The following is a 26,424-nucleotide window of genomic DNA, read 5'->3' as shown; positions in this document are numbered from 1 at the left end:
CTTCCAAAAATGGAAGTAAAAGTGACGAATCAGCCGAATTGTGTTGAAAATCACTAAAATAAAGAAAAAAAAAATAAAAAAAAAGTTTTCTTTCAAATTGTGTACCGAAAACGGTTTTCTAAAGCTACTGGTGAAGTTTTGAACGATTTTTTTGTTTTCCTATACATAAATTACACTAAAAAAGGAGAGTCGCGAAACTTTTTAAAAATGTATATATAGGGGTTGTGAACGGAAAACGTCCTGATTGTTGACGTAGAACTACAGAATTATGTCTTTTAAGTTGTTTCAGTTGAAAGTTTTGATGGCCCTGGAATTGGATCCTGATTTGTGTTTTTTTCTATTTTTTTCTTAATTACTAACTCAAACTATCAAACTATGAATTCAATAAAAGTTTAGTCAAAGAATGTAATATAAGGTTGTTTGAATGTTCAATTAAGAATATCAAACAATTAACAAAATTAATACACGTAATCTTACTATCTCTCATAGCTTTTGAATTATATGGCATTTTCGAAAATTCCTGAAAAATTAATGTTTTATTCACAGCAATTTGGTGTGTGTAATCTCGCGATTGACATGTTCTTGACATTTTTCTTATGTTCGGGAAAAGTTTGCCGAACATGTCTATCGAAGAATAAGAAAAAAAAATCATGAGAGGAAATTATTAAAATTTTGAAAATTATTTTCCAGTGTAAGTTTTTTGAAATTCATTTTGATATTTTTAATTTAAAATTTTTTGTACATTTAATTTTTAGACCAAACGGTCTCTAGTCCAAACCAAACGGTTTTCTAGTTTTTGTAAAAAGTAAGAAAAAATGACAAAATTATAAAAAAATCTTTCTCAAAATAAAATTTAGACCTATAAGACTATAGTCAAAGAATTAAATGTAGGGAGTTTTTTAATTTTCTTCTAATCAAAAATTTTTTAAATTTACGCTCAAAAATTTTTTTTTTTAAATTATGGTTTATGTTTCTCATAAACGTTTTTTTTAATTCTGAAAAAATAAATTAGAAGGCACTTGTACAGGAAAAAATTAGTTTCTAACAAAAACGTTCTTCCTTTGAAAAATTATAATTAATGTTTAACATTTCCGCGTGTAAATTCTTGTGATTAACATGTTCTGCAAACTTCTGAGTTTTTCTAAATAGAAACTTGTCAATAGGGAGAATTTACACTCATAAATGATACGAGTAAAATATTAATTTTTCTGGGAATCTCCATGGAAAAATGTCATATTTCAGAAGCTATAAGAGATAGAAAGTTAACGTATCTGACAAAAGTCCGTTAAATATAATATATTGCTATCTCGATTATAAATAAAATTAGCATTAGTTGTAAGAGAGAAAATCTTCTCCCTGTAGAAGTGGCCATCTTCCGATTCAATTATTATTTGTAAAAGAATTTAAAGAAATATATTATATGAAATACGTTAGAAATACGTTATATGAAAAGTACTGAGTAAGTACTACGCAAAGTGACGCAAGCGGAAAAATTGACATTTTAGTTTTTATGTTATAGATCGATAAAGAATATCAAATTCGTTCAAACGAATGCGAAGTCTTACAAAAAATAAATAACCCCGTAAAAGCTTGAAAGCAGAAAGGCGTAAGCGCCATTTTCACTGTGATGTGGCGCAAGCGCCATTTTCCTTATGATGTGACGTATTTTGAGTGTGAGGGGATGTGATTTTTGATCTGTTCTGATGGCATAGAATTGTATACCTGTCGCACCGTTGCCCATGGTGATAATTCGAAACGTGGACTTATGGGGTTTCTCATACAAACGAATATTTGCCGCCTCAATTTAAGGGGTTTCTCAAACAAACGATTCAATTGGGTCATCTCCATTTTTTCAACGAGAGAAAACTTTTGAATAAAATCGTCAGATACACAATACTTCAGTTCACATAACAGTTCGGCTGAAAAAAAATTTAAGGTAACACAGTAAAACAATTTTTTTTGCTAAATTCAATTTTATGATTCAACATAATTATAGCGATTATAGCGATCTTGCAACTTTTCGATATCATTTTTATAGTACTCTTTCGGTTTTTCCAAAATAGGCCTCAGTTTCGGTGATCACCTCATCATCGGTCTTAAATTTGTTGCCAGCGAGCATTCTCTTAAGTCTGCGAACAGAAAATAGTCGCATGGGGCAATACAATTTAAAAACAATAACAAAAGGTGGTTCACTCTCAATGCTGTAACTCACGAACCAATCGACCGATTGCTGTCATATTTTGACACTTTTCCATTGAAAGATGGTGCAAGAGGTGCCATCTAGACGTCATCCTTATGAACTTTTCAGCCGAACTGTTAGGGCCATAAATATTGAATCTAGTTGCCGAAGAATCATCGTGATCGGAATGAACATATTTATCAATATGTCAATATGTTTTTCGACCCCATAAGTATTGAAGACTATCTCTCCATAACAGTCAAAACCTACATACAACACTAGAAAGCGGTCGCATGATTCGCATATGACGGAATGAAAAAAACAATCCACAAATTGAGGTAGCCGCTAAAATAATCGCGTGAGCATTTGTCGACCGAGTCGAGTTGCAATAAAATAAAACCAGTAGAAAAACTCCTACGAGAACCCATAACTAGACATATCAACATATAATAAAGATACCGGAACACAGTCCAAAAAATTTGTGAGGATGAACAGCTAATCCTCATAAATTGTTTTGAAAACAACCGTTTTGTGAACTCACTTCCGCGTTTTGAATGGATTCAAAACAAGTCTTAGCGCTATCAGCAGTGTAATTTCCTATTGTGCGGAATGTAGCGCGTAGCTCATCTTATCAGCGACTGAAATGCAATGCATATATATATGTACACAATATTCACTTTTCATGTAGATATACTTAATTATCAGCGAATGGTACCGCTAGCAATCGCATAACATCTGTTTACGACATTCAATGCAACGGTTTTGAAAAATGAATATATACAACGCGTCCCGCCCCTCCTCGTTGCCCGTCGATGCTCCTTGTTGCCTTTGAATTCACGCAATACAGGAAAAAAAAAACGAACGGGAGGGAAAGTATAAAAAAAAAAGTAACAAGTTTTCCCACTCTCGAAAAAGAAAATAATCTCCTGGTCGGTCGGTTCGGTAGCTTGGGTCTTCTCTGCTTTTTCTGGCTTCAGCAAGCTCTTCTAACTCAAGTGTATGAATTAGCGAAACACGTTTCAAGCGGAAGTACTGTTCAAAGTATTCAGCTGACAAACTGACGAAATGTTAATCATATATCACAATTCATTCTAAAATACCATTGAATATTTAGATAAATATTTCACAGTGAACGTTCCCCTTTTAAAACAAATCAAAACGGTTCAGCTTCAAATGACACATCCGGAAGCTAAACCGAAATCAGTACTCGAGCAGATAAACAAACGCTCTTGAGTCATTTGTGCGATTATCAATTCGCTTCAGTTCTGGCCTCCGTTGGATGTGTTGTGAAACAAAGCTGTTATAAACGACGAGTGGGGAATACCTCTGGTGCTCTCTACCGCCTCTTGCCGCACGTCATCCTCCGGAGCATCACGTTCCTTCTCTCCTACCCATCACACTCGCCATGCAACGTATTTCATGCTGTTTTCCTTCCTTTCCTTCGTTCGCTTCCTCCTATCTCTCTCTGCCCGATCGAATCTGTGAACGGTGATAGCGGTGAATATCGATTCTCTACAATAGGAGTGCTACGAGCGTATCCTGAGGAAGGAATTATGCTATCGATGATATTTGTCATTTTTTTACGTTCACTTCAGCTTATCTAAGAACTCAACGCGTTGTGAATTTGAACGAAAACATATTCCGTCATCAATTAATAATTCGTGAAAAATCTGTTCTAGTGTGAAGTGAAAACATTGATGGTGATGATGATGATGCTATTATGCGCATGAGATGAATTAATCATAACCATAATAATTATCCAACACGTTGTTACTAGGATCTTCACATAATTTCCGCCCGAAGATAGATGAATGAATGGTTTAAAAAAATCTACAAATTGTTCAAATGAATATATTTTCCATCGCTTTATGTAACTTATTCGATTTATTGGTAACTAGGCGATACCATCTCGAGAAAATGATATCGGATTCGGAGCCCATTCTCAACATTTAGAAGTGTGTAGAAAACCTGTGAGTAGGACGAACAGCGTGGACCAGAGGTCAGCGGATGATTTAAATAACTGATTTATTTCATAATTTCTGAAATTATTGCGTTTCCGAAATCATGGGTTTAGAGTAGTTTTACTCTCGAATTTTATCCATTGGTGTGTGTATTTTAGTAAGTGAGTTGATGTCGAAGCGGCGTTGGGAGCAGGTAGTTTAATTTGTGAGTGAAATTTGTGACTTATTGAACCAGATTCCAGACGGGGTGAAACGGACAGCTATTAGAAGGAGCAAGACGCACAGTGAAATGCGATGAAAAAAGCATCCTATTCATGCTTCCTTCCGCTCTCTCTCTGATTACAATGGGGATGACTGCAAGAACACACGATGAGAGAGAGAGAAAAAGAAATCATTTCTCGCGAGCGATGAGTTTCTACATCTCGCGTATTTCATTTCGTCCATACTACAAAAAAAGTTGGGCCGGTGGCTCCACTCAATTATCCCTAAGGTTAGCCTCAATCCGTGGTTCAAAAGTCTGGAATTGAGTCGGGACTTTATTCGCACCTTCTCCCGACTCATGTCCAATCACTGTTCGTTAGACGCGCTGCTTTTTCGTTTTAATCTTGCCGACAGCAATCTCTGCGGTTGTGGCCATGGTTACCACGATATCGAACACGTTGTTTGGTCGTGCGAGTTGTATCTTGTCGCCAGATCGAATTTAGAAAACTCCCTTCGGGCTGGAGGAAAGCAGTCCAATGTGCCGGTGAGAGATGTGTTGGCTCGGTTAGACCTTGATTACATGTCCCAAATATATGTTTTCCTTAAAGCTATCGATCTTCGAGTGTGATTGTTTATACATCCTTTTCCCCTCCTTTTCGTCCTTCGCGAGCTATCGGTTCCCTTCCTACTAACATTAGAATAAGTTAAATTGTAAATACATATTAGATGTAAGGATAGTTTTAAGAATTGAGTGTGAAGTGTCAGTGTGAATGAGAATGTGAATGTGAATGTGAGTGCGAGTGTAAACACACATCTCCTTACATCCCATCCTTTTCCTAATGAAAATGTGTCACCCTTCTAAACTCGAGTCGACCGCGAGTAATCGGTTTCCTATTTCATTAACCATAGAATTAAGGAAACAACATGTTGATATATGCTAGTTGAAATATAGTTAAGAGTTTGGCTCCATTAAACTTATGTAACTGAGCCTGTAAAAATAAACGGATTAATAATAAAAAAAAAAAGTTCATTTTCTTGGTCGTTCCTTTTCCAGTAAAAACTTTGAACACATTTTGTTGGTGAACTATATAACCAATCTGTTTGGAAAAAAAGCATATTGAACAGCAACGAATTGCATTAAAGTTTTGGAAACCTCAATTTTCCAACGAGTTAAGTTCTTCTTAACATGTTCTTTTCCTTCGTTTCACTACTATTAAGCCTGTGCGTTATCAGTCTAGATAAAAAGTAATCAGAACACGTTATTTTTGATGAAATCGCTGGATGAGAAAGAGTTTTTCCAATCGCACCGCGTCATTCTTTTCATGACGGTTTTTTCAGTGTGTGGCCGAGTGTTATCGTGATGGAGAATAACTTTGCGTCTGCATCTTTCAATCGCCGATCTTTTTCTCAACAGCTCATCGTTCCATTTAGTCTATCGACGTTTCTTTCGATTTAGTACTAAGAATACAACAATACTTGATGATTCGAACATATTAAATTCATATTGAAGTGGAATTGAAAGAGGCATTTTATGGCATAAAAGTCTTAGAACCATAAACCGACAACTAATGACGCCTGCTAGTATATGCAAATTCTTTCATGTCGTCATTTTAATTAGCTTCAGTGATACGGTTCGAACTCCAACGAAATTTTCATTCGAAATAAGACACTTTCATTCGATATAAAAATCTTTTTTTTCGCCGATAGGCTAGTAATCCGTGATATCTAAAAGGTTGTCTCCGAAGCAATTCATATAGTGCTTATTTTCCATCATCTTGAACCAATAACGTATACTCGAAAATCTGTTTCAGTAACTTTTTGCTCGTATCCAAATTCAGTTAACGTTCAAACTGTGTTTCCATACCCCAATGCTGTCAATACAACGTCTTCAATTTTTTTTGCGGCTGTCCTGAGTTGGGTTTGTCATTGACAATAATAAAAATGTTTACATGGCTGATAAGAATCATATTGAGACATTCCACGTCCAGTTAGCCGGCCGCTGTTGTGACCTTCCTCAACTTCTTTGAAACTTGTCTATAAGATGACTACTGAACAAAATTGAAAAATTTCAAATAATATATATATAAATAATATATTCAATACACTGTGCAAAAACTTGCTCAAAAATTTAATTTCACAATAATAACTTTTATTTCTTGAAACATTTAACATCATAGATTTTTCAAATAGGATTTCATTAGAATTCTGTTTTAATTGACCACAAATAGTGCCGCGGAACTCACGAAAAAACGATATAATCTTTTTAGAAAATTTATGAAATTTCAAATTACTCATGAGTGCATTGCACAATGGTTCAGGAGGTGCATTTAAGTGGAAGTTAGCATTTAGAGCTCGACAGTTATTCCCTAGACAAAACTGTCTTCGACAAAGTTGTTACATATGATAGAGCGCTCATTTTTATGTTACCAAAATAGGGTGACCAAAATTTTTTATGACATAGGAAATATAACTTTCTTATCTTTATAGATAGAGGTAAACATAGTTCGACAATGTTGTAGCCCCAGTTATTAGAGACATCTTTGTAGAACAAAGTTTTTTCTATCTCTTAAAATTACCGATATAACGCCTTTTTTCTAGGTTTATGGCTCTAACTTTTCTATTTCAAATTCTACATGCAAACTGTCTTAGAAAAACTTTTAGAGCTTTCTAATACAAATATTTTGCGATGCGGAACTCCAAGTTATAGATATTTCTTACCAAAACAATACACTCTGTTCATTTGTTTGTTATTCTTTCTGGGGCAAACATATAAAAAAGTTTGTTAGCGAAATTTGGAAGAAAAAGTTTCACTCTATATAATATGTTATTTTGAAAACTATGTTATTTATGTTATGGGTGAGAACCCATCAATAACTTTGAGCCGGATTAAGATATTGACAAGTTTTGCATCGCACAATGTTGGTCTTGATATGTTCTAAAAGTTGTACGAAGACAGTTTTGATGTAATATTTTAAATATAAAAGTTATAGTAAAAAAACCCCGTTTTTTCATGGTTACCCTAATGCAGTTTAGATTGAAAGCGCTAAAAACAACTTTGTTGGAGAAATTTATTTTCTAGACAAAAACTGTTTTTGACAAAGTTGTTACATATGATAGAACGCTCATGTTTATGTTATCCAAAATAACAAAGTAACCAAAATTTTAGATGAAATCGAAAATCTAACTTTCTTATCTTCATAGATAGAGATAAATATAGTTGGACAATGTTGTAGATCCTGTTATTTAAATCAACTTTGTAGAATAAAACTATTTTCTATCTTTCAATATAATCGATTTAGCGCTTTTTTTTCTAAGTTGCGTTAGGGTGACCGTGAAAAAACGGGTTTTTCTGATTTAAGTTTTGTATTTCAAATTCTACATCAAAACTGTCTTGGTACGACTTTTAGAGCTTATCGAGATCAACATTTTGCGATGCAGCACTTGTCAATATCTTAATCCTACTCAAAGTTATTGATGATTTTCCATCCAAAAACTCATGATTTCAATTTTGATTAACTCAAACACAAAACATAACATAGTTTTCAAAATCACACATTATATGGAGCGAAATATGCTCTTTCAAATGCTTCCAATAAACTTGGTTTATGTTTGCCCGAGAAAGAATGACAAACAAATGAAGAGTGTATTTTTTGGGAAGACATATCAATGACTTTGAGTGTGGTTGAGATATTGATAATATTGACGGCATCGCAAAATGTTTGAATTAGTATACTCTATAAGATTTGCATGTAGAATTTGAAATATAAAAGTTAGAACAAGAAAACAGTTTTTTTCATGGTGACCCTAACGCAACCTAGAAGAAAGGCGTTATATCGGTTATATCAAGAGATAGAAAAAAACTTTGTTCCACAAAGGTGTCTGTAAGGACCGTATCGTTAATTATGGGTACGCTCAAAACACAGCTTTATTTCAAATATTGCATTTATTTTTCAGTTCTGATATCAAAATATTGTATCTTATGAATGAAAGAAAGGAGTAACAGTAAAAAATAATCAAGATTCTGATTTTCGCGCCAATGATCGCACCTGCTTCTTGATGTCCCTCATTAGGTTCTGGACAACCGTCTCATCGACTTGTTTGCTCACATTTATCCAATCCTTTTTGAACTGCTCAAGGTCATCGGCTGCCTTGTCCTTCTTCCGCAGTCGTCCCTTCATCAAAGCCCAAAATTTTTCAATAGGTCTTATTTGCGGACAATTTGGAGGATTCATCTCCTTTTCCACAAAATCGACATTATTCTCGCGATACCAATCCAAGGTCAAACGTGCATAGTGGCATGATGCCAAATCAGGCCAAAATAGTGTCGGACCAGTGTGCTTTCGGATGAGCGGTAACACACGCTTTTGGAGACATTCTTTCCGGTAAATTTCACCATTCATATTCCCGAGAGTGAAGAAAGGAGATGATTTCATGCCACATTGACAAACAGCTTGCCAAACCAGCACTTTCTTACCGAATTTTTCGCAAAAAATTGACTTCTCCGCGTTCGGGACATCTGTTCCTTGCTTTACAGTGTAAAACTGTGCCCCAGGAAGAGTTTTGTAGTCCAGTTTGACGTAGGTTTCATCATCCATGACGATGCACAGTTCGCGTTTGCTTAAAATCCCATCTTAAAGCTTACGGGCACGGGTTTTCACGGAACTTGCCTGAATTTGGCTGCGTTTGGGACATTTTTGCTTTCTATATGCCTTCAGTGAGTTACGTTCTTTGGCACGTTGAACCATACCGATTGATGTTCCACACTTTTTTGCGCAATCCCGTATCGATAATTCCTTTTTTCTTTCAAATTGCCTGCAAATCTTTTTATCCAAGTTTGGCTTGGATGGCCCAGGTTTTCTGCCGCGACCGGGTAGATCCTTCAATGTATTATACATACCAAATCGCTTGATAGCGTTTTGGACCGCATGGACGCTTACTCCTTCCGCCTTCGCCAATTTTCCCATTGATATTTTCGGAGCAGTATCTGGTCACAATGGATTTTCGTTTTTCTTCTGTTAGCCCTCTCATGATTGCACTTTTAGGAAAAAACGATCTTTTAACAATGCTAACTGAACGCTAACTGTGTCAACAACAGGAGAAAAATAAACAGCTGTCAAAACAAGCTATAGTCTTTTTCAGACGGAGACTCTAAGGCGTACCCATAAATAACGATACGGTCCTTAATAACTGGGGCTACAACATTGTCGAACAATGTTTACCTCTATCTATAAAGGTAAGAAAATTATATTCTTTATTTCATCGACAGTTTCGGTCACCCTATTTTTTATAACACAAAAATGAGCGCTCTATCATATCTAACAACTTTGTCGAAGACAATTTTTGTCTAGAGAATAAATGTCGAGCTCTAAATGCTAATTTCCACTTAAATGCATTTCCTGGATCATTGTGCATTTATGTACATGATTCCTGCCCTTCTGGTTGTCCGAAACAAAACAAAAAATCCATTCTTAATTAGTAAAGATGCCGCTAAACGTCAGACATGCAAAAAAAAACCACAAATTTAGACAACATAACGAATTTTTTACCACGTTTTTGGATTATTTCAATTTTTTTTTAAATCAGTCAAATTATAGGGAGGCGTATAAAGAGTGCTCATGCCAAATTGAAAAAGCTTGGAAAAAGCAGGTCCAAGGAAAATACGTTTGAAGTTTTGAGTCAAGATTGTACCAAATTACCATAGCATACCGTACCATAAAATTCCCACAATTCGGTAGATAATGAGAATTACAAAGGGTATATTTTTCAATGCCTCAACTTCAGAAATATGAAAAGAAATCGTTTTAATTTTCAAAGTTCTAAACTGGACTTAAGGCGTACAAGAAAAATTTGAATACATACAATTTGAATGATTGATAAATATTTTGCGTTTTATTACCAAATTAGCAGAACTTTTTCAACAGATTATATAATCAGATAATAGTGCGCTGTTTTATTATTTCACAAAAGCCTATCTATATACTATTTATTATCCTAAAAAGGCCGAAATCTTAGTGTGTTATTATCAAACCAATAGTATCACTGCGCTTGTTGTATGTGACCATCATTCTACTCCTGGTGGGGTGTCAAACACAGCTCACAGTTTCCATTTTCCTGTCAGGACTTTTGGGAAAATTGTAGAGTTCGGCTGGGTTTCCACGACTTGACTATCTAAGAAAAATATAAACTATAAAAACTATACGATATAAAATAGAATCGACATGTACAAAAGACAGTAAAAACTCTAAAACCATATGCGAAACCCTGCTCTGCAAGGAAAGAAAGAGCAGTCATTTCTTCGTCAAATTGTGAAAATTAAAAATTGGATTTATTTGGAGAATCCTAAGCAATAAATATCAAGTTCATTTTTATTCCCAAATAACATATCGTGAAACGGGTAACTAATAACATTAAACAAAAATTCATTTCCACTACTCGGGCAGTTTGCTTTACACGAAAAAGTGTAATATATTCAATGAACCTAGTGAATTACTTAACCAAACGCTGTTGACAAGAAATGAACAACTTCAATCGAGCTTTCTATGAAAATGACTGAAATACAAAAAAACAAATCGGTTTAGTGGCGGCGGCGGTGGCGACGACAGCAACCGCTGCGGAATTATTTTTTGTCCTTAGTTTTACACCGAAGAACACAGCTCTCACCGCTGGAGTTTACTGCATTTTGACGCCATTTTCAACTCAGAAACACGAATGAGTGATTGATAAATCCGAACATTTTCTAAAATTCTGTCGAGTTCGCAAAAGTTTTGGACCGAGGTACAGTGATACAAACTCGTAATCGTACTCCACCGTGCAAATCTCTTTTCCCTTCTTTTGAAAGTCGAAAACAAGGTTTCGGAACATTTTATTTAGATGAAGTCATAGTGTCATGTGAGAGTTAAAAGGTTTGCTATCTGTTTTCAGAGTAATGGTTTTTATTTTTCTAAGAATTGAGAAGTATGTGCGAATGAATGAAAATTGACTCAAACTCATAATCGTACTCTGGTTGAAATTTCAACTCGATTCATAAAGCGTTAATCAATTTCAGGATTCCATCATTAGTATGGTATCCCTTGTTCATTGCAACTTGTTATAGCAACTATCTATCTGGTGTATTGGGTCAGAATGTTTAATTGTACACACCAAAGAAAAACATGCAGCAAAGTGTGAACAAAATGAGATTGAATCGAGGATTCAAGTTTTACCAAGACGATGACCCTAAGCACATGTCACATATAGTTCGCACATGGTTACATTATAATTGCTCAAAAGTTATTGATACTTGTTCCCAATCTCCCAGCATCAATCCCAGTTAAAAAATATGAAAGTCATCTGTGTAGGAAATTTAAAATAATCAAATTTCTAAAAATAACGATTTTTAAAATCACTTGATCAAAAAATGAATGAATATTCCTTCCGAATGCACCAAAAAACTCGAAGATAACGACTAAAGACAGCTAAAGATAGTTGCAATGAACAAGGGATACCATACTAACGATGGAATTCTGAAATTGATTAACGCTTTATGAATCGAGTTGAAATTTCAACCAGAGTACGATTATGAGTTTGAGTCAATTTTCATACATTCGCACATACTTCGCAATTCTTACAGAAATAAAAACTATTATTCTGAAAACAGATAGTTAACCTTTTAACTATCATGTGGCACTATGACTTCATCTAAATAGAATGTTCCGAAATTTTGTTTTCGACTTTCAAAAGAAGGGAAAAGAGATTTGCACGGTGGAGTACGATTACGAGTTTGTATCACTGTATATGAGTTTTCCATAGCAATCGGAAATTTTTTGACTCAAGGGTAATTTTTGAATAGGGCGTATATATTTTGGTAAGAGATATTTTTGATGATTTATATCTCAAAAAATATGAGTCGTACCGAAATAGGGTCTTAGACAGAGTTATAGAGTATTGATGTTCAAACGTGGAAAGATATCCACTGAGAAAAAAAACATTTTTTTTTATTTACAAAAAAAAACTTTTTTGCAATATCTAAAATATGTATTTTTTATTTTTTTATATTTTTTCATATAAAATAGAAGTCATGTAGAAAATTTAAAAAATCAGTCAATTTTTGACGAACTTTGTGGAACATCGATCTTTTATGAATTTTCGAAACATAGAATTTTTGTATGTTAACCCCTTCCCGTACGATTTGATTTTCAAAAGTGTGAACCAAATGCAAACGCTTTGATGGATCACGCATCGAGTAATTTCACTTCTCTGCTGAGCGTCTCTGTGCCTTGTGATATGCAAGCGCACCACGAGAGAGACTCGATGTTATACTTGTGGCACAATCATTTCACATCGAGTGAGACTCGATGTTGTACGTGTAAGGGTTAACAATCATTTTAGCCACACATTATGAATCCTGATGTGATTTAAAACAAAAAAAGCTAATTATCAATCCCTTTCTAGATACAGCCATTCTTGATATATTTAAAAAAAATATTTCTAATTTATTGTCTTTTTCATAGTTAATAGGCCCTTTTAATATGTTTGTCATGTTTATGATTTTTTTTCAATTTTCTTATAATTTCCAACAACTTTTCCAAATACATCATTATGGTAAAAATATATGTTGAGGAGTTACGTTGAGAAACATTTGAAGACATGTGGGTTAATACAAAACGTAGCGATATTAGATTTTTTTTTCATCTCAATACGTACTTTTAACATATTATTCGTGTTGCACAATAAAAATATGAGCAGTTTTTAAAGTAGAATTGAAATCCCAACAACACAAATACACCTCATTGATTCAACCGGACGTTATGGGTACAAAAATAATTACGTTGTTTACGTTATGCCTAGATTGAACCTGAAGTTAAGTATCTTTCAGGTACATCTGTATATGTATATAAAGTTACTCAAATTCAAACATCGTTCTTCGATAAAACAATCTTTCTTATAGAGTGAAATAAGAAATGACGGTATAACGCGACAAACATATTAAAAGGAACTATCTATACATATAAAAACTAGCTGACCCGGTAAACGTTGTTCAGCCATATAATATATATTTCTAGAGAATATTTTGGTTGGTGAAAATAACGAATATATTTCACGAAAGCTTGTATGCTATCGTTCAGATCTGTAAAATTGATCATACCTCTTCGTATTCCTTTTGTTTGAATTTTCCCTTTTTATTTTAAATAGCTGACCCGGCAAACTTCGTCCCGCTCAAAATTTATTTTTCGTTACCACATCCATAGGTCCAATCGCAGAACTGTTCATTGATCGATCTTCTAATCAAACCCTTCAAATCTTTTACTATAAAATTCCTAGTACTTCTACCAAAACTCGTCCCTATAATATCAGATTATTTTCCGACTCGATTCTCTTTCAAGATTTTTCATCTACTTGCAAATAACATGTTTATCCGTTACATGGAATAAATAATTGATACAGAAAATATGATAGAAAAAAGACAGCTCTAAATCGGACAATTTCTTTCTCGAGTTTTGTTCTTATCAACACATTCGGCGATCCATTTTGATTCATATAAATAGAAGATGATATAGGAGAGCGTTTTTTTAATTCTCATGTTTGGTTGAAATATGTGTATTATTTTTATGGAACCCCCTCTCCATTCCAAAGGAGGGAGGGGTGTCATACCATCATAGAAACATTTATTGCGCCCTAAAACAAACAAAACATATGTCTAATTTGTTTTTGTTTGCTTGATTAGTTTTTCAATAATGCAAAATTTCATGCTTCATTTGTAAGGCAGCCTCCCCTTAGAAAATGGGGGAGGAGTGACGAACCACCATAGAAACGTTGATCCATTCATTCCATTTGCATGATTAGTTCTCGAGTTACTCAGACCCTCCTCCCCTGTTGAGAGGAAGAGGAATATCAAACCACCTTAGAATAGTTTATTGCCCCCAAAACGTTTATATGCCAAATTTGGCTCCATTTGCTTGATTAGTTTTCGAGTTATGCAGAAATTTATGTTTCATTTGGATGGTAGGCCCACCTTAGAGAGGGGGGAGGAGTGTCTAACAACCATAGAAACATTTATTGTACCCTAAAACCTACAGATGCCAAATTTGGTTTCGTTTGCTTGATTAGTTCTCGAATTATACCGAAATTTGTGTTTCATTTGTATGGCAGCCTCCCCTTAGAGAGGGGAGAGGGGTCTAGAACTATCAAAAGAACCTTCCCCGACCCCAAAAACCCCTACATACCAATTTTTATGTCGATCGGTTCAGTAGTTTCCGAGTCCATGAGAATCAAACAGACAGACAGACAGAATATAGATGGATTTCTGTCTGTCTGTCTGATTTTTATGGATTCGAAAACGGAAATTAAATCACATCAGGATTCATAATTTGTGACTAAAAATGATTGTTTACATACAAAAATTCGGAGTTTCAAATATCCATAAAAATTCGATGTTCCACAAAAGTTGTCAAAACCAGCTTTATCATCATGAACAGTTTTTTTTAAATTTTCTGCATGATTTCTATTTTATATGAAAAAAATGAAAAAAAAAATAAAATTACATATTTTAGATATTGCAAATTAAAGGGTTTTTTTTTAAATAAAATACAAAATTACTATTTTTTCTCAGAGTATTTTTTCGCGTTTATACATCAATATTTTATAATTTTTTTGTGTTATTTGTTTCGAAGCTTAAATTATACAGTGCTTTTCATAATGATTACATAATGATCGTATCATTATGAAAAGCACCGTATAAATTAGCTTTGAAACAAATCTTATCGTAATTGTCCAGGATTCTGAAATTTTCATTCACACATTTTTTTGAAAGTTTACTATTCGACAAAATACACTGAATTCTTTTTTTACGCGACTGATGCGTGCGCGCAAAAAAATATCGCATAGTTTCGATCAAATCGCGTAAAAAACGCGTAGTTTCGTAAAATAAAATTACGGGAAAAAAACTCTGTCTCGATAGAATCCCGCCTTAAAATGAATTGTTGATAATGAATTGTTACAGACAATGCCAGCAAGTCATTTGACAGTATTACATAACAGCATTATCTTTACAAATATAATATCATTTTTGTTTCATGAACCGATATTCGGAACACATTTTTTAATTCCAATTACAATCAACTGTTCGTTCTTCATTTTATTCAACACGTTTCCTGAATGACATAAATGACTGACTACTGATAAATGAATCGCTATTTGAACCTAATTTTTCCGACGTAAAATTTGGTTTTGAAACTTCTTCTTACGCGTGCAGCAATTTCTTCTCAGCGACAAAGCGAAAGTAATGTTCTCGTGGAAAATTCGCTTGGCATCGACTCATACATTTACATTCAATGCTCAATCTGCTCGTTGCGTGGAGCAGAGAAGAAGCGGAAAACGAGAAAATCGAGAGTCAAAATCGTGTATTTCATATTTCACCCCCTCCCGCCCTGTCGTTCCACCGTGTCGCTCACTTCACCTATCGGCTAATTCCGATGGAAACTTTTTTTTCAGGGTTCCTCATTTGCTAAAAATATCATCGCAGTATTTTTTAATTCGAAAACATTGAGTTAGTTCTGTTCATACTTTGTGTGATGTATGTTGCGACTATTAAAAATAACGAATTTATTGTTTACATCATTATTAAATGAGGCACTCCCTATCATTCATGGCAAATTTCCGAGTGGGTGAGAAGACACGATAAGAGGAGAGAACGTTCGCCTATGTTTCTGGTACATCTGGGACTAGACCATCAGGAAACTCACATTTGCGTTATTTTCCTTCACTTCCAACGACCATCCAGCGCTAACAGCAAAAACGAAGTCTTGGATCCAGGGGGATCCTGCAAACATTACTAAACCTGGGATATGGCTAATGGGGGGACCGCGCTCCGTTTACTCGTTCGTTTCTGGTGGACGATATCGTGTTAGGGTTGCACGATGTTGCGTTTGGTTTATGTTTCGCAGATCAACCCTAAAAGCATCGGTATTGCCTTCTTGGAAATGCTACCGAAACGGAATATAAATTTTATCCTCACCAGTAACTATTCCGCTTGTTCGTTTGAATAGGGAAGCAGAGTTTCATTCATTCGTGATGAAGGAATAGTTCTCGCAGCAGCGGTTTTTTTTCATCCTGTTCGAAATGAGTTGAAGTGAAATGGTTCGAGACTCTAACTCTTTCCCATCACTGAAATTGGCCAAATGTATCATTGTTTTTAATTGATTTGATTATAATTGATTAATTTGCCAAACAATATTTTTCATTTGTGCTTCAGGTTTTCCATTTTCACTGATTTACGCAAATTGAATTTATGTTGACATTCGTTTCTGTTCCTCTTTTTTGTGTATTGCAACCAATAAACCTAGTTATCTTTCTATTTAACCACAGATCGTCGGTGGAGCATGTGGCTATCATGGACCGTACACATTCTACAAGGGCGTTAAAATCTCATTCTGCAGCACGGAATCGAATTCGACGGCCGTGACAGGCGTGTCCTGTTCATCGACATCCTCGTTATCGTCGTCGTTGCCGGCAGCAGCAGCAGCACCGTCGTCATCCGCGACGGGAACCGTTCAATCGGTGGTGGGATCGGTCGGCCAAAAACAGAACTCCGCCAGCGCGAGCAGTGGCATTATTTCCACCAACAAAGCGCAAGCCAGCACCGCCAACACGAAGCCAAAACAGACGCCACGAAAATGTGTCAGTGAAAATAACAGCACCGGCGTGAATAATTTATGTAATGCTACGGCAGCAGAAAAAGAGTACGTATATATAATATGGGTGAATATACAACAAGCATACTTCTCACAGTGGGACAGAGAGGGTTGAGGGGACGATGTGGTTGAATCGTTTGATAGGTTTGGATCGTTTCCCATATCTACGGAATGTTTTGACTGTTGTTCAAGCCGGAGATGTTTACAAATTTAATCCGCGCCATATAAATTCCACACAAAGTTCACGTAGGGAAGTAATCTCTATAATGTTTGATTTAATTAATTCGAATGTTTTTTTTTACATAACCTACGCCCATTTGTGATTGAAGTTTCACATGAAAAAGTTATATGAAAGTATTGGCAGTTTAAGCGATAATTTCAAATTTTCAATTTTTTCTCATCAATGAAGAAATTTATAACATCCTTCCTCAAATATTTCATATTAAGTTTGTTTATTGCACCACCTGTTAATAAATTCTAATACAGGGTGGACTCGATTATATACTGTCTCCAATTTTCTCTAACTGTATATAATCGAGTCGAGATTTATTTTTATCTAGCTGACCCGGCAAACTTCGTCCCGCCCAAAATTGTTTGTTTTTGTTATCAATACCTTCAAACATTCACGTTTTCTTACAAAGCGCAAGTTCATGAGTCCAATAGCAGAACTGTTCATTGATTGATCTTTTAATCGACTCGAAATATGATAGAATGAAGACAGACCCCTCCTCCTCTTCTCCCCTTAGAGAGGGGGGAGGAGAGTCTATTCACCACAGAAACGTTTCTTGTTCCCTAAAATTTTCACATGCCACGTTTGGCTCCATTTGCTCGATTAGTTTTCGAGTTATGCAGAAATTTGTTTTTCGTTTGTATGACAGCCCACTCTAAGAGAGGGGGGAGGAGTGTCGAACCACCATACAAACATTTATTGCATCCGAAAACCTCCACATGCTTGATTAGTTCTCGAGTTATGCAGAAATTTGTGTTTCATTTGTATGGCAGCCCCCTCCCCCCTCAGAGAGACGGGCGAGGTGTCTATTCACCATAGAAACGTTTGTGTCCCCTGAAACCTTCACATGCCAAATTTGGCATTTTCTTGATTAGTTTTCGAGTTATGCAGAAATTTGTCTTTCATTTGTATGGCAGCTCCCCCTAAGATAGAGAGCATGAGTATCTAACCACCATAGAATCATTTATTGCGCCTTAAAACCTCCACATTCCAAATTTGGTTTTGTTTGCTTGATTAATTCTCGAGTAATGCAGAAATTTGTTTTTCACTTGTATGGCAGCCACCTCTAAGAGAGGGGGAGGAGTATGTAACCACCATAGAATCATTTATTGCACCCTAAAACCTTCACATGCCAAATTTTATTTCGTTTGGTTGATTAATGTTCCAGTAATTCAGAAATTTGTGTTTCATTTTTTTGTTGTTTCGGGCTCTGTACATTAAAAAGTACGCTATGTAAGATGATTCAGTTGCTTCCGGTTGAAAGATGAGAAAATTTAGTACAGGATTCAAATAACATTTCGGGAAAGAATAACTCAAAAGATAGTGGTTTTGTAAGTGTTATCATTAATTTTATCCCAAAAAATCGTAATAAACTTGATTGTTACTATCAACCAAATTAAAGCTCTCTAGCCGCTCTACAATTTGTTCTTTAACACCCAACTTATATGCTTTTTAATTTCGCTGCAATATCGTTATAATCTATTCCTAGTGAAAGATCAATCCAAATTTTCAAAAATCACGGTTTTTACTTCACTTATAGCTAATCAAATGTAATCTCAACGTTGAATTATTACATTATATTTCGATATTTTAAATTAAAAAAATTGTTTTTCAAACTGTATATAACCGAGTCCAATATTATATATGTTCGAATCCTATAGAACAGAGTCAGTATATAATCGAGCCCGACCTGTATTAACTGCTCATAATATGTTCTTTGGAGAACGTTAGGCCACGAGCTTTGATTATGCTGTTGCTTAGATCCAGACGATGCCCCCTTTTTGTTGTAGGATGCTATAGTTACAATGATTAAAAGTGATTTTTTTTTAAATATTTTTAATCGGTATGAAAAAAAAAATAGCAGAAGAATCATTTGAAACGCGATTTTCGAAATTACATTTCTTCTAGAATTATCGATTTATTTCCAATTTGTATTATTTTGTGAAGAATCAACGCATATCGATCGCGGTTCGCGCTCAAACGAAACCCATCCCAGGCTCCACTATTCGTCGAAGGCCTCCCAATCCATGGTGGGATAGCCAATGTTCCAAGCTTTATCAGGATAAATCGAATACATTTAAAGCTTTTCGGAAACGTGGAACCCCTGAAAATTTTCAAACGTATTTAGCCCTTGAGAATCAGTTCAAAAATTTGATCAAAGGGAAAAAACGTGCTTATTGGCGAAATTTCGTGGGAGGTTTATCACGAGAAACGTCAATGAAAAAATTATGGAAAGTGGCTCGAAACATGAGAAATCGCTCTCCATCGAATGAAAGCGAGGAATATTCACATCGATGGATTTTTAATTTTGCACGGAAGGTTTGTCCTGATTCCGCACCTGTGCAAAAAGTTGATAGAAATGATGATGATGGTCCCACCTCTTTCCCCTACAAAGGCTTGAGCGGGACGAGTTATCTTATTGATAATAATTGAGTTACTGAGTTTATTACATCATACTAACCAGTGAGCACATTAAATTGAAAAGAAAACGGACTGGTTATCCCGCAGACATAGATTACTAATCGATAGAACAATTTAAGCCTTTGTCTAAAGTATTCATTCCATGGCATGTCGAGAGAATTTCCAACCCGGGAAGACCCTAGACCGATCGGGAATTGAACCCAATGCCTATGTCAGTATTAGCCATGAATTTTCAAGGGAAATCCCGCTTTATCAGATCCCCGGCCACGGCCTGCAATTGCGATCGTTTCCGAGTTCTAGTAGCTGAGAAAACCCAAGCCTTATTCTAGCCGACACTTCAGGCCCATCACTTCACATATCCCAAGGCATGTCAAGAAAATTTCCAACCCGAAAAAATTCTTGACCGATCAGGAATTGAACCCAATACCTATGTCAGCATTAGCCTAGAATTTACAAAGGAATTCCCGCTTCACTGGATACCCGACAACGGTCTGTTAATCGTTTTCGAGACCAGACAGCTGAGCAAACCTAAGCCTAATTCCAGCCGATACTTCAGGCCCTACATTCAACCTGGGGTATAAACGTGTCAACCTGAATCTGCAATGAGATCCGCCACAACACAGAAAAATCTTGATATGATTATCTGTTGAGAAGATGAATTTACAAGTATTCCGATTGAGCTATCCCTAGCTTACCTCAGGTTTCCACATTAAACCCCTTGGAATGACTTTGTTTTATTCGATCAAAAATTCTTTTGCTTTTGTTCAATCTCACGTTTCTCTATGTTTGCCAACGCGCGCGGGCTCAAACTATTGCAGACTTCACAATTATTTTTTAAATTTAATTGAATAACTAAGATATATATAAAAGCAAAAAAAAAATACCATCATCACCATAGTCTTGACAAGAAAAATACACGGACACACATACACTCAAAAGACAATAATTTCCTCGTTTTATGAAATAATGAAATAATGATGATGATCACCTCAAAAAGTTTGAGCTGTACGAGTTCTCTTGTTGATCTTTATGTAACAATTATTAAAATAACCAGTAAGCACATTGAAGTAAAAAACAAAACAAACGGACTGGTTATATTACAAACATAGATTCCTAATTGAAGAACAATTTATGTTATCAACTTAACGTATTTAACCCATGGCATGTCGAGAGAATTTCCAACCCGGGAAGACCCTGGACCGATCGGGAATTGAACCCCATGCCTATGTCAATATTAGCCATGAACTTACAAGGGAAATCCCACTTTATCAGATCCCCGGTCACGGCCTGCATTTGCGATCGTTTCCGAGTTCTGGTAGCTGAGCAAACCCAAGCCTAATTCTAGCCAATACTTCAGGCCCATTACTTTACATATCCCAAGGCATGTCAAGAAAATTTCCAACGCGAAAAAATCCTTGACCGATCAGAAATTGAACCCAATACCTATGTCAGCATTAGCCTAACATTTACAAAGGAATTCCCGCTTCACTGGATACCCGACAACGGTCTGTTAATCGTTTTCGAAACCAGACAGCTGAGCAAACCTAAGCCTAATTCCAGCCGATACTTCAGGCCCTACATTCAATCTGGGGTATAAACGTGTCAACCTGAATCTGCAATAAGATCTGCCACAACACAGAAAAATCTTGTTATAATTATCTATTGAGAAGATGAATTTACAAGTATTCCGATTGAGCTATCCCTAGCTTACCTCTGGTTTCCACATTAAACCCATTTGAATGCTTTCATTAAAAAGAATTGTTTTTGCATATGTTCTATCTCAAGTTGTCTATGTGTGCTAACGCGCGCGGGCTCAAGCTATTGAAGATTTCACAAATATTGTTTAAGTTAACCATCATCATTATAGTCTAAAGATAAGAAAATACAAATATCCGTTAAACTTCGTCATCTTACACACTAACATTAATTATATGCAGGGTCAAAAATCTAAATCATGCTTCAAAAACTCTTTACAAATACTACGGAATATTCGAAGGCTTGTTGCTGTCTTTGCTTCATTTGGTAATGTGTTATACAGGCGATATCCTTTATAAAAAAGTGAGTTTTGGGTACATGACATTCGAAAGTTCATGGTTCTGAGGTCACTTGCTTGCCTTGTGTTATATCGGTGCATATCTCTTCCATACGTTATCGTGTTTTGTAAATAGTTCGGTGTCATGCCGCTAACCATCTTATATATGAACGTAAGAGTGCAATATTTGATACGCTGTCCCACTGACATCCATTGTAGGCATTCAAGCATAAATCTTCGTGGAGTAAGTCGATCGCATCTCAATATCAAGCGCATGGCCTTGTTTTGAACAATTTGCATTCTATTCATTTGCCTCTTATTTGCGAGAAATAGCACAGATGCACAATAATCGAAATGTGGAGCGATCAATGCTTTGTAGATGGTAATTTTACTTTCAAAGGTCAAGAATCGATTAATTCTACAAAGCACTCCATATTTTTGAGCTGCCTTCTTTATAGTATAGTTTATATGTTCGTCGAAGCGCAGCGTTTCGTCAAGAATAACGCCAAGATATTTGATTGAAGTTGTTCTTTCCACAGTTTGCCCATCGATAGTTATACTAAGACTATCACTGTCAAGATTGCGTGTCGATACTACCATATACTTTGTTTTGCTAATGTTTAACTTAAGTTTTTTCCATCTCAACCATTCGTCTAAGTTTTGCAGTTCACGGTTCATCTTGACGAAGCAATCTTGCAATGTCTCAACAACAATGAATATCACTGTGTCGTCAGCAAACAAGTTTACGTCACTGTCATTTAACACCTGTTTAATGTCATTAATATAAAGCAAGAAAAGCAGCGGCCCCAGAACACTTCCTTGAGGTACACCCAGATTCACTGGTCCCGCCGATGATTCACTGTCCCTGTAAATAGTGATTTGTGTTCGCCCGTTCAGGTAACTTTCAAACCAGTTCAATACAGGTCCAGTTACATTATAATTGGAAAGCAAATCAAGTAATTTCATTCGATCTACTGTTTCAAAAGCCCTCTTCAAGTCAATAAATACAGCCAATACTATTTTTTTCGTTTCGATAGCCTGTTTCCATTTCAGGAGTAATCGAGGTATACCACAAGATAGGTGCGATCTTGACTCCGAGTTTTCGATGGTAGAATTCTCTCTTGCTCTCCTTTCATGTAACAATTCTGCTCCGGGATCGGATAGAATTAAGTTCAACTTGCTGAAAAACCTCCCTGATGTGGCGAAACATCGTTTGTTGAATTTATTCAATCAGTTTCTGGAGCATAATATTGTTCCAGATGATTGGAGACAAGTACGAGTTATAGCTATTCGAAAACCCGGAAAACCCGCGTCTGACTTCAATTCGTACCGCCCAATAGCAATGCTGTCTTGTATACGGAAATTGTTGGAGAAAATGATCTTGTTTCGCCTTGATCGATGGGTTGAAACGAATGGCCTACTCTCAGATACACAATATGGGTTCCGCAGAGGCAAGGGGACGAATGATTGTCTTGCGTTGCTTTCTTCAGAAATTCAAATGGCTTACGCCGGAAAAAAACAAATGGCTTCAGTATTCTTGGACATAAAGGGGGCCTTTGATTCTGTTTCAATAGAGGTTTTGTCAGACAAATTACACTCTCGGGGTCTGCCGCCTCTATTGAATAATATGTTATATAACTTGCTTTGTGAGAAACATTTGAACTTTTCTCACGGAGATTCGGCAGTAAGTCGGTTCTCTTACATGGGCCTCCCCCAGGGCTCATGTTTAAGCCCCCTTTTGTACAACTTCTATGTAAGCGACATCGACTATTGCCTTACACAAAATTGCAGCCTAAGACAACTTGCAGATGATGGAGTGGTGTCTGTCTTAGGATCTAACGAATCCGACCTGCAAGGACCCTTACAAGATACTTTGAACAATTTTTCAACCTGGGCCATTGGGCTAGGGATCGAATTCTCCACGGAGAAAACAGAGATGGTGATTTTTTCTAGGAAGCATAGACCAGCAAAACCAAAGCTTCAACTTTTGGGTAAACCGATCACTCATGCTATGTCATTCAAGTATCTTGGGGTCTGGTTCGACTCCAAATGTACTTGGGGGGCCCATATTAGGTATCTGAGTAAAAAATGCCAACAAAGAATAAACTTTCTCCGTACAATTACCGGCACCTGGTGGGGAGCCCATCCCGAAGATCTTATAATGTTGTGTCGAACAACTATTTTCTCAGTGATGGAGTATGGCAGTTTCTGTTTTCAATCAGCTGCCAAAACACACCTCATTAAACTCGAGCGAATTCAGTATCTTTGTCTCCGTATTGCGTTGGGATGTATGCCCTCAACGCATACGCAAACCTCGCAAACCTCGAGACTCAGGTTTTGGCAGGCCTACTCCCACTAAAAGATCGCTTCAATTTATTATCTCTTCGGTTCTTCATCCGGTGTAAGGTTATGAACTCATTGGTGATCGGAAATTTTGAGCAGCTGATCGAGCTAAATTTTCACTCCGGATTCATGAGTTCATATCATGAATTCATCTCCATGCAGGTTGATCCTTCTTCGTATATTCCCAACCGTGTTTGTTTCCCTGACTACATCAATTCCTCTGTGCATTTTGATCTGTCCATGAAGCAAGATATCCATGGATATTCAGATTACCAACGATCGAGGATCGCTCCAACGATCTTCGATGAAAAATATAGGGGTATCAATTGTGATAATATGTACTTTACTGATGGGTCCACTATAAATGAGTCCACAGGATTTGGAGTGTTCAACGAATTTTTTAGCACCTCACACAGTCTTCAGAATCCTTGCTCAGTGTATATTGCTGAATTGGCAGCAATTCATTGGGCGCTGGATAGCGTCGCCTCACGACCTGTTGAACACTATTACATTGTAACGGATAGTCTTAGCTCTGTCGAAGCTATCCGTTCAGTGAGGCCGGAAAAGCACTCGCCGTACTTCCTTGAGAGAATACGAAAAAATTTGAGTGCTTTATCCAGACGCTGTTATGTCATTACCTTTGTCTGGGTCCCTTCTCATTGCTCAATTCCGGGTAATGAGAGGGCTGACTCATTAGCAAAGGTAGGTGCAATTGAAGGCGATATTTATCAGCGTCAAATCGCCTTCAATGAATTTTATTCTTTAGTCCGCAAAAATACCATCGCTAGCTGGCAACGCAAGTGGAATGAAGATGAATTGGGCCGTTGGTTTCACTCGATTATCCCTAAGGTTAGCCTCAATCCGTGGTTCAAAAGTCTGGAATTGAGTCGGGACTTTATTCGCACCTTCTCCCGACTCATGTCCAATCACTGTTCTTTAGATGCACTACTCTTCCGTTTCAATCTTGCCAGCAGCAATCTCTGTGTTTGTGGCCAAGGTTATCGCGACATCGAGCACGTTGTTTGGTCGTGCGAGGTGTATCTGGTCGCCAGATCGAATTTAGAAAACTCCCTTCGGGCCCGAGGAAGACAGCCCAATGTACCGGTGAGAGATGTGTTGGCTCGGTTAGACCTTGATTACATGTCCCATATATATGTTTTCCTTAAAGCTATCGATCTTCGTGTGTGATTGTCCCTATGTCCTTATACCCTCCTTTCCTTCCTTTGCGGGTAATTCGTCCCCTTGCTATAAATAGTAGAATAAGTTGAAATGTAAAAACACTATAGATATACGAACAGATTTAAGAATTGAGTGTTCATCAACATTGTTACAGTTTCCTTATACCCCATCCTTCCCCTAAAAATATGTCACCCTTCTGAACTCGAGTACACCGCGAGTAATCGGTTTTCCACCTTACTAACCATAGATGTAAGAAAATTGTTTATATATATAGTTTTAAAATTAAATTTAAGAATTCGGCTCCTTTAAACTTAAGTTACTGAGCCTGTAAAAATAAACGAATGAATAAAAAAAAACGCATATCGATGGGATGTATATCATTTTGAAGCTACAACTCTCAGGTATTAGAATATTTTACGTACACATTTTCATCTTGGTGTGTGAAGGTGTAGTGGGCAACAATATCGGGAAGAAATGTGAAATCGATTTTTCTCTGTTTTTTCAAAGATTTTCTGGACAAAACACAATTTTTTGCTAACCAACTCAACAGCAAATCCAATTAACCTTATCAACCAGCTTTTTTTTGGTTCCTAGAAAGTTCCTGTAGGACCTTTCCATTCAGAGATTTTAGTTTGAATGAAAAATTAACCCTTCGTATTTGATGATGAATTATTCAGTAAAAAACCATCGCACCGCAAATCGAAAGGCAGTTTTGAATACTCCAATAAATTCTGCACAAGGATAATTTGTTACTTTGACAAAAAAAATAATTTTGTTGCATCGATTTCGAAAAAGTGCCAAAAACAGGATTTTTATAATGCTTTACCACATCCACTGTAATCCTGCAAATATCGCGGTAAGTTCTGATGTTTGCAGGCAAACTTTTAGGATAGTGTATTCCCTAAACATCTAGGAACGTTTCATATCGATACGTTCAGCCGATTTTTCAAAGTTTGGAGTAAATTAGAGGAGCATTTCATACCAGAAGTACAAAATTCTACGCGATTCTCAGAACGAACGATTCGTAGCTTTCGTTTTCATGCGTTTGTAGGTACGAGTGTTCAGCTGTTATTATGCTCTCAATTAAGGGTCCTGCTACCGCCTATATTTCCCTATGTACTCGGATGGTGCCAACATCTCAGGTTTCAAAACATTAGAAGTGTGTGTACTTGAGCTGACAGAGCTGTCAGCAGAATACAAAACGGGTTCAA

At 36.3% G+C, this 26,424-nt stretch overlaps 1 protein-coding gene across 1 annotated transcript in view; it reads left to right on the top strand.

Moving 5' to 3' along the window:
• The window catches only part of LOC129765246 (uncharacterized), a 124,589-nt gene that overhangs the window by 56,396 nt on the left and 41,769 nt on the right, over window positions 1–26,424 (top strand). Inside the window, 1 exon segment of the mRNA XM_055765341.1 lies at window positions 16,684–17,057. Coding sequence (XP_055621316.1) covers window positions 16,684–17,057 — 374 coding nt within the window.

Source organism: Toxorhynchites rutilus, chromosome 2 (genome assembly GCF_029784135.1).
Source record: "Toxorhynchites rutilus septentrionalis strain SRP chromosome 2, ASM2978413v1, whole genome shotgun sequence".
NCBI lineage: Eukaryota > Metazoa > Arthropoda > Insecta > Diptera > Culicidae > Toxorhynchites > Toxorhynchites rutilus.
Note: the sequence above shows the minus strand (reverse complement) of the source record. Positions and strands in the feature narration are given on the sequence as shown.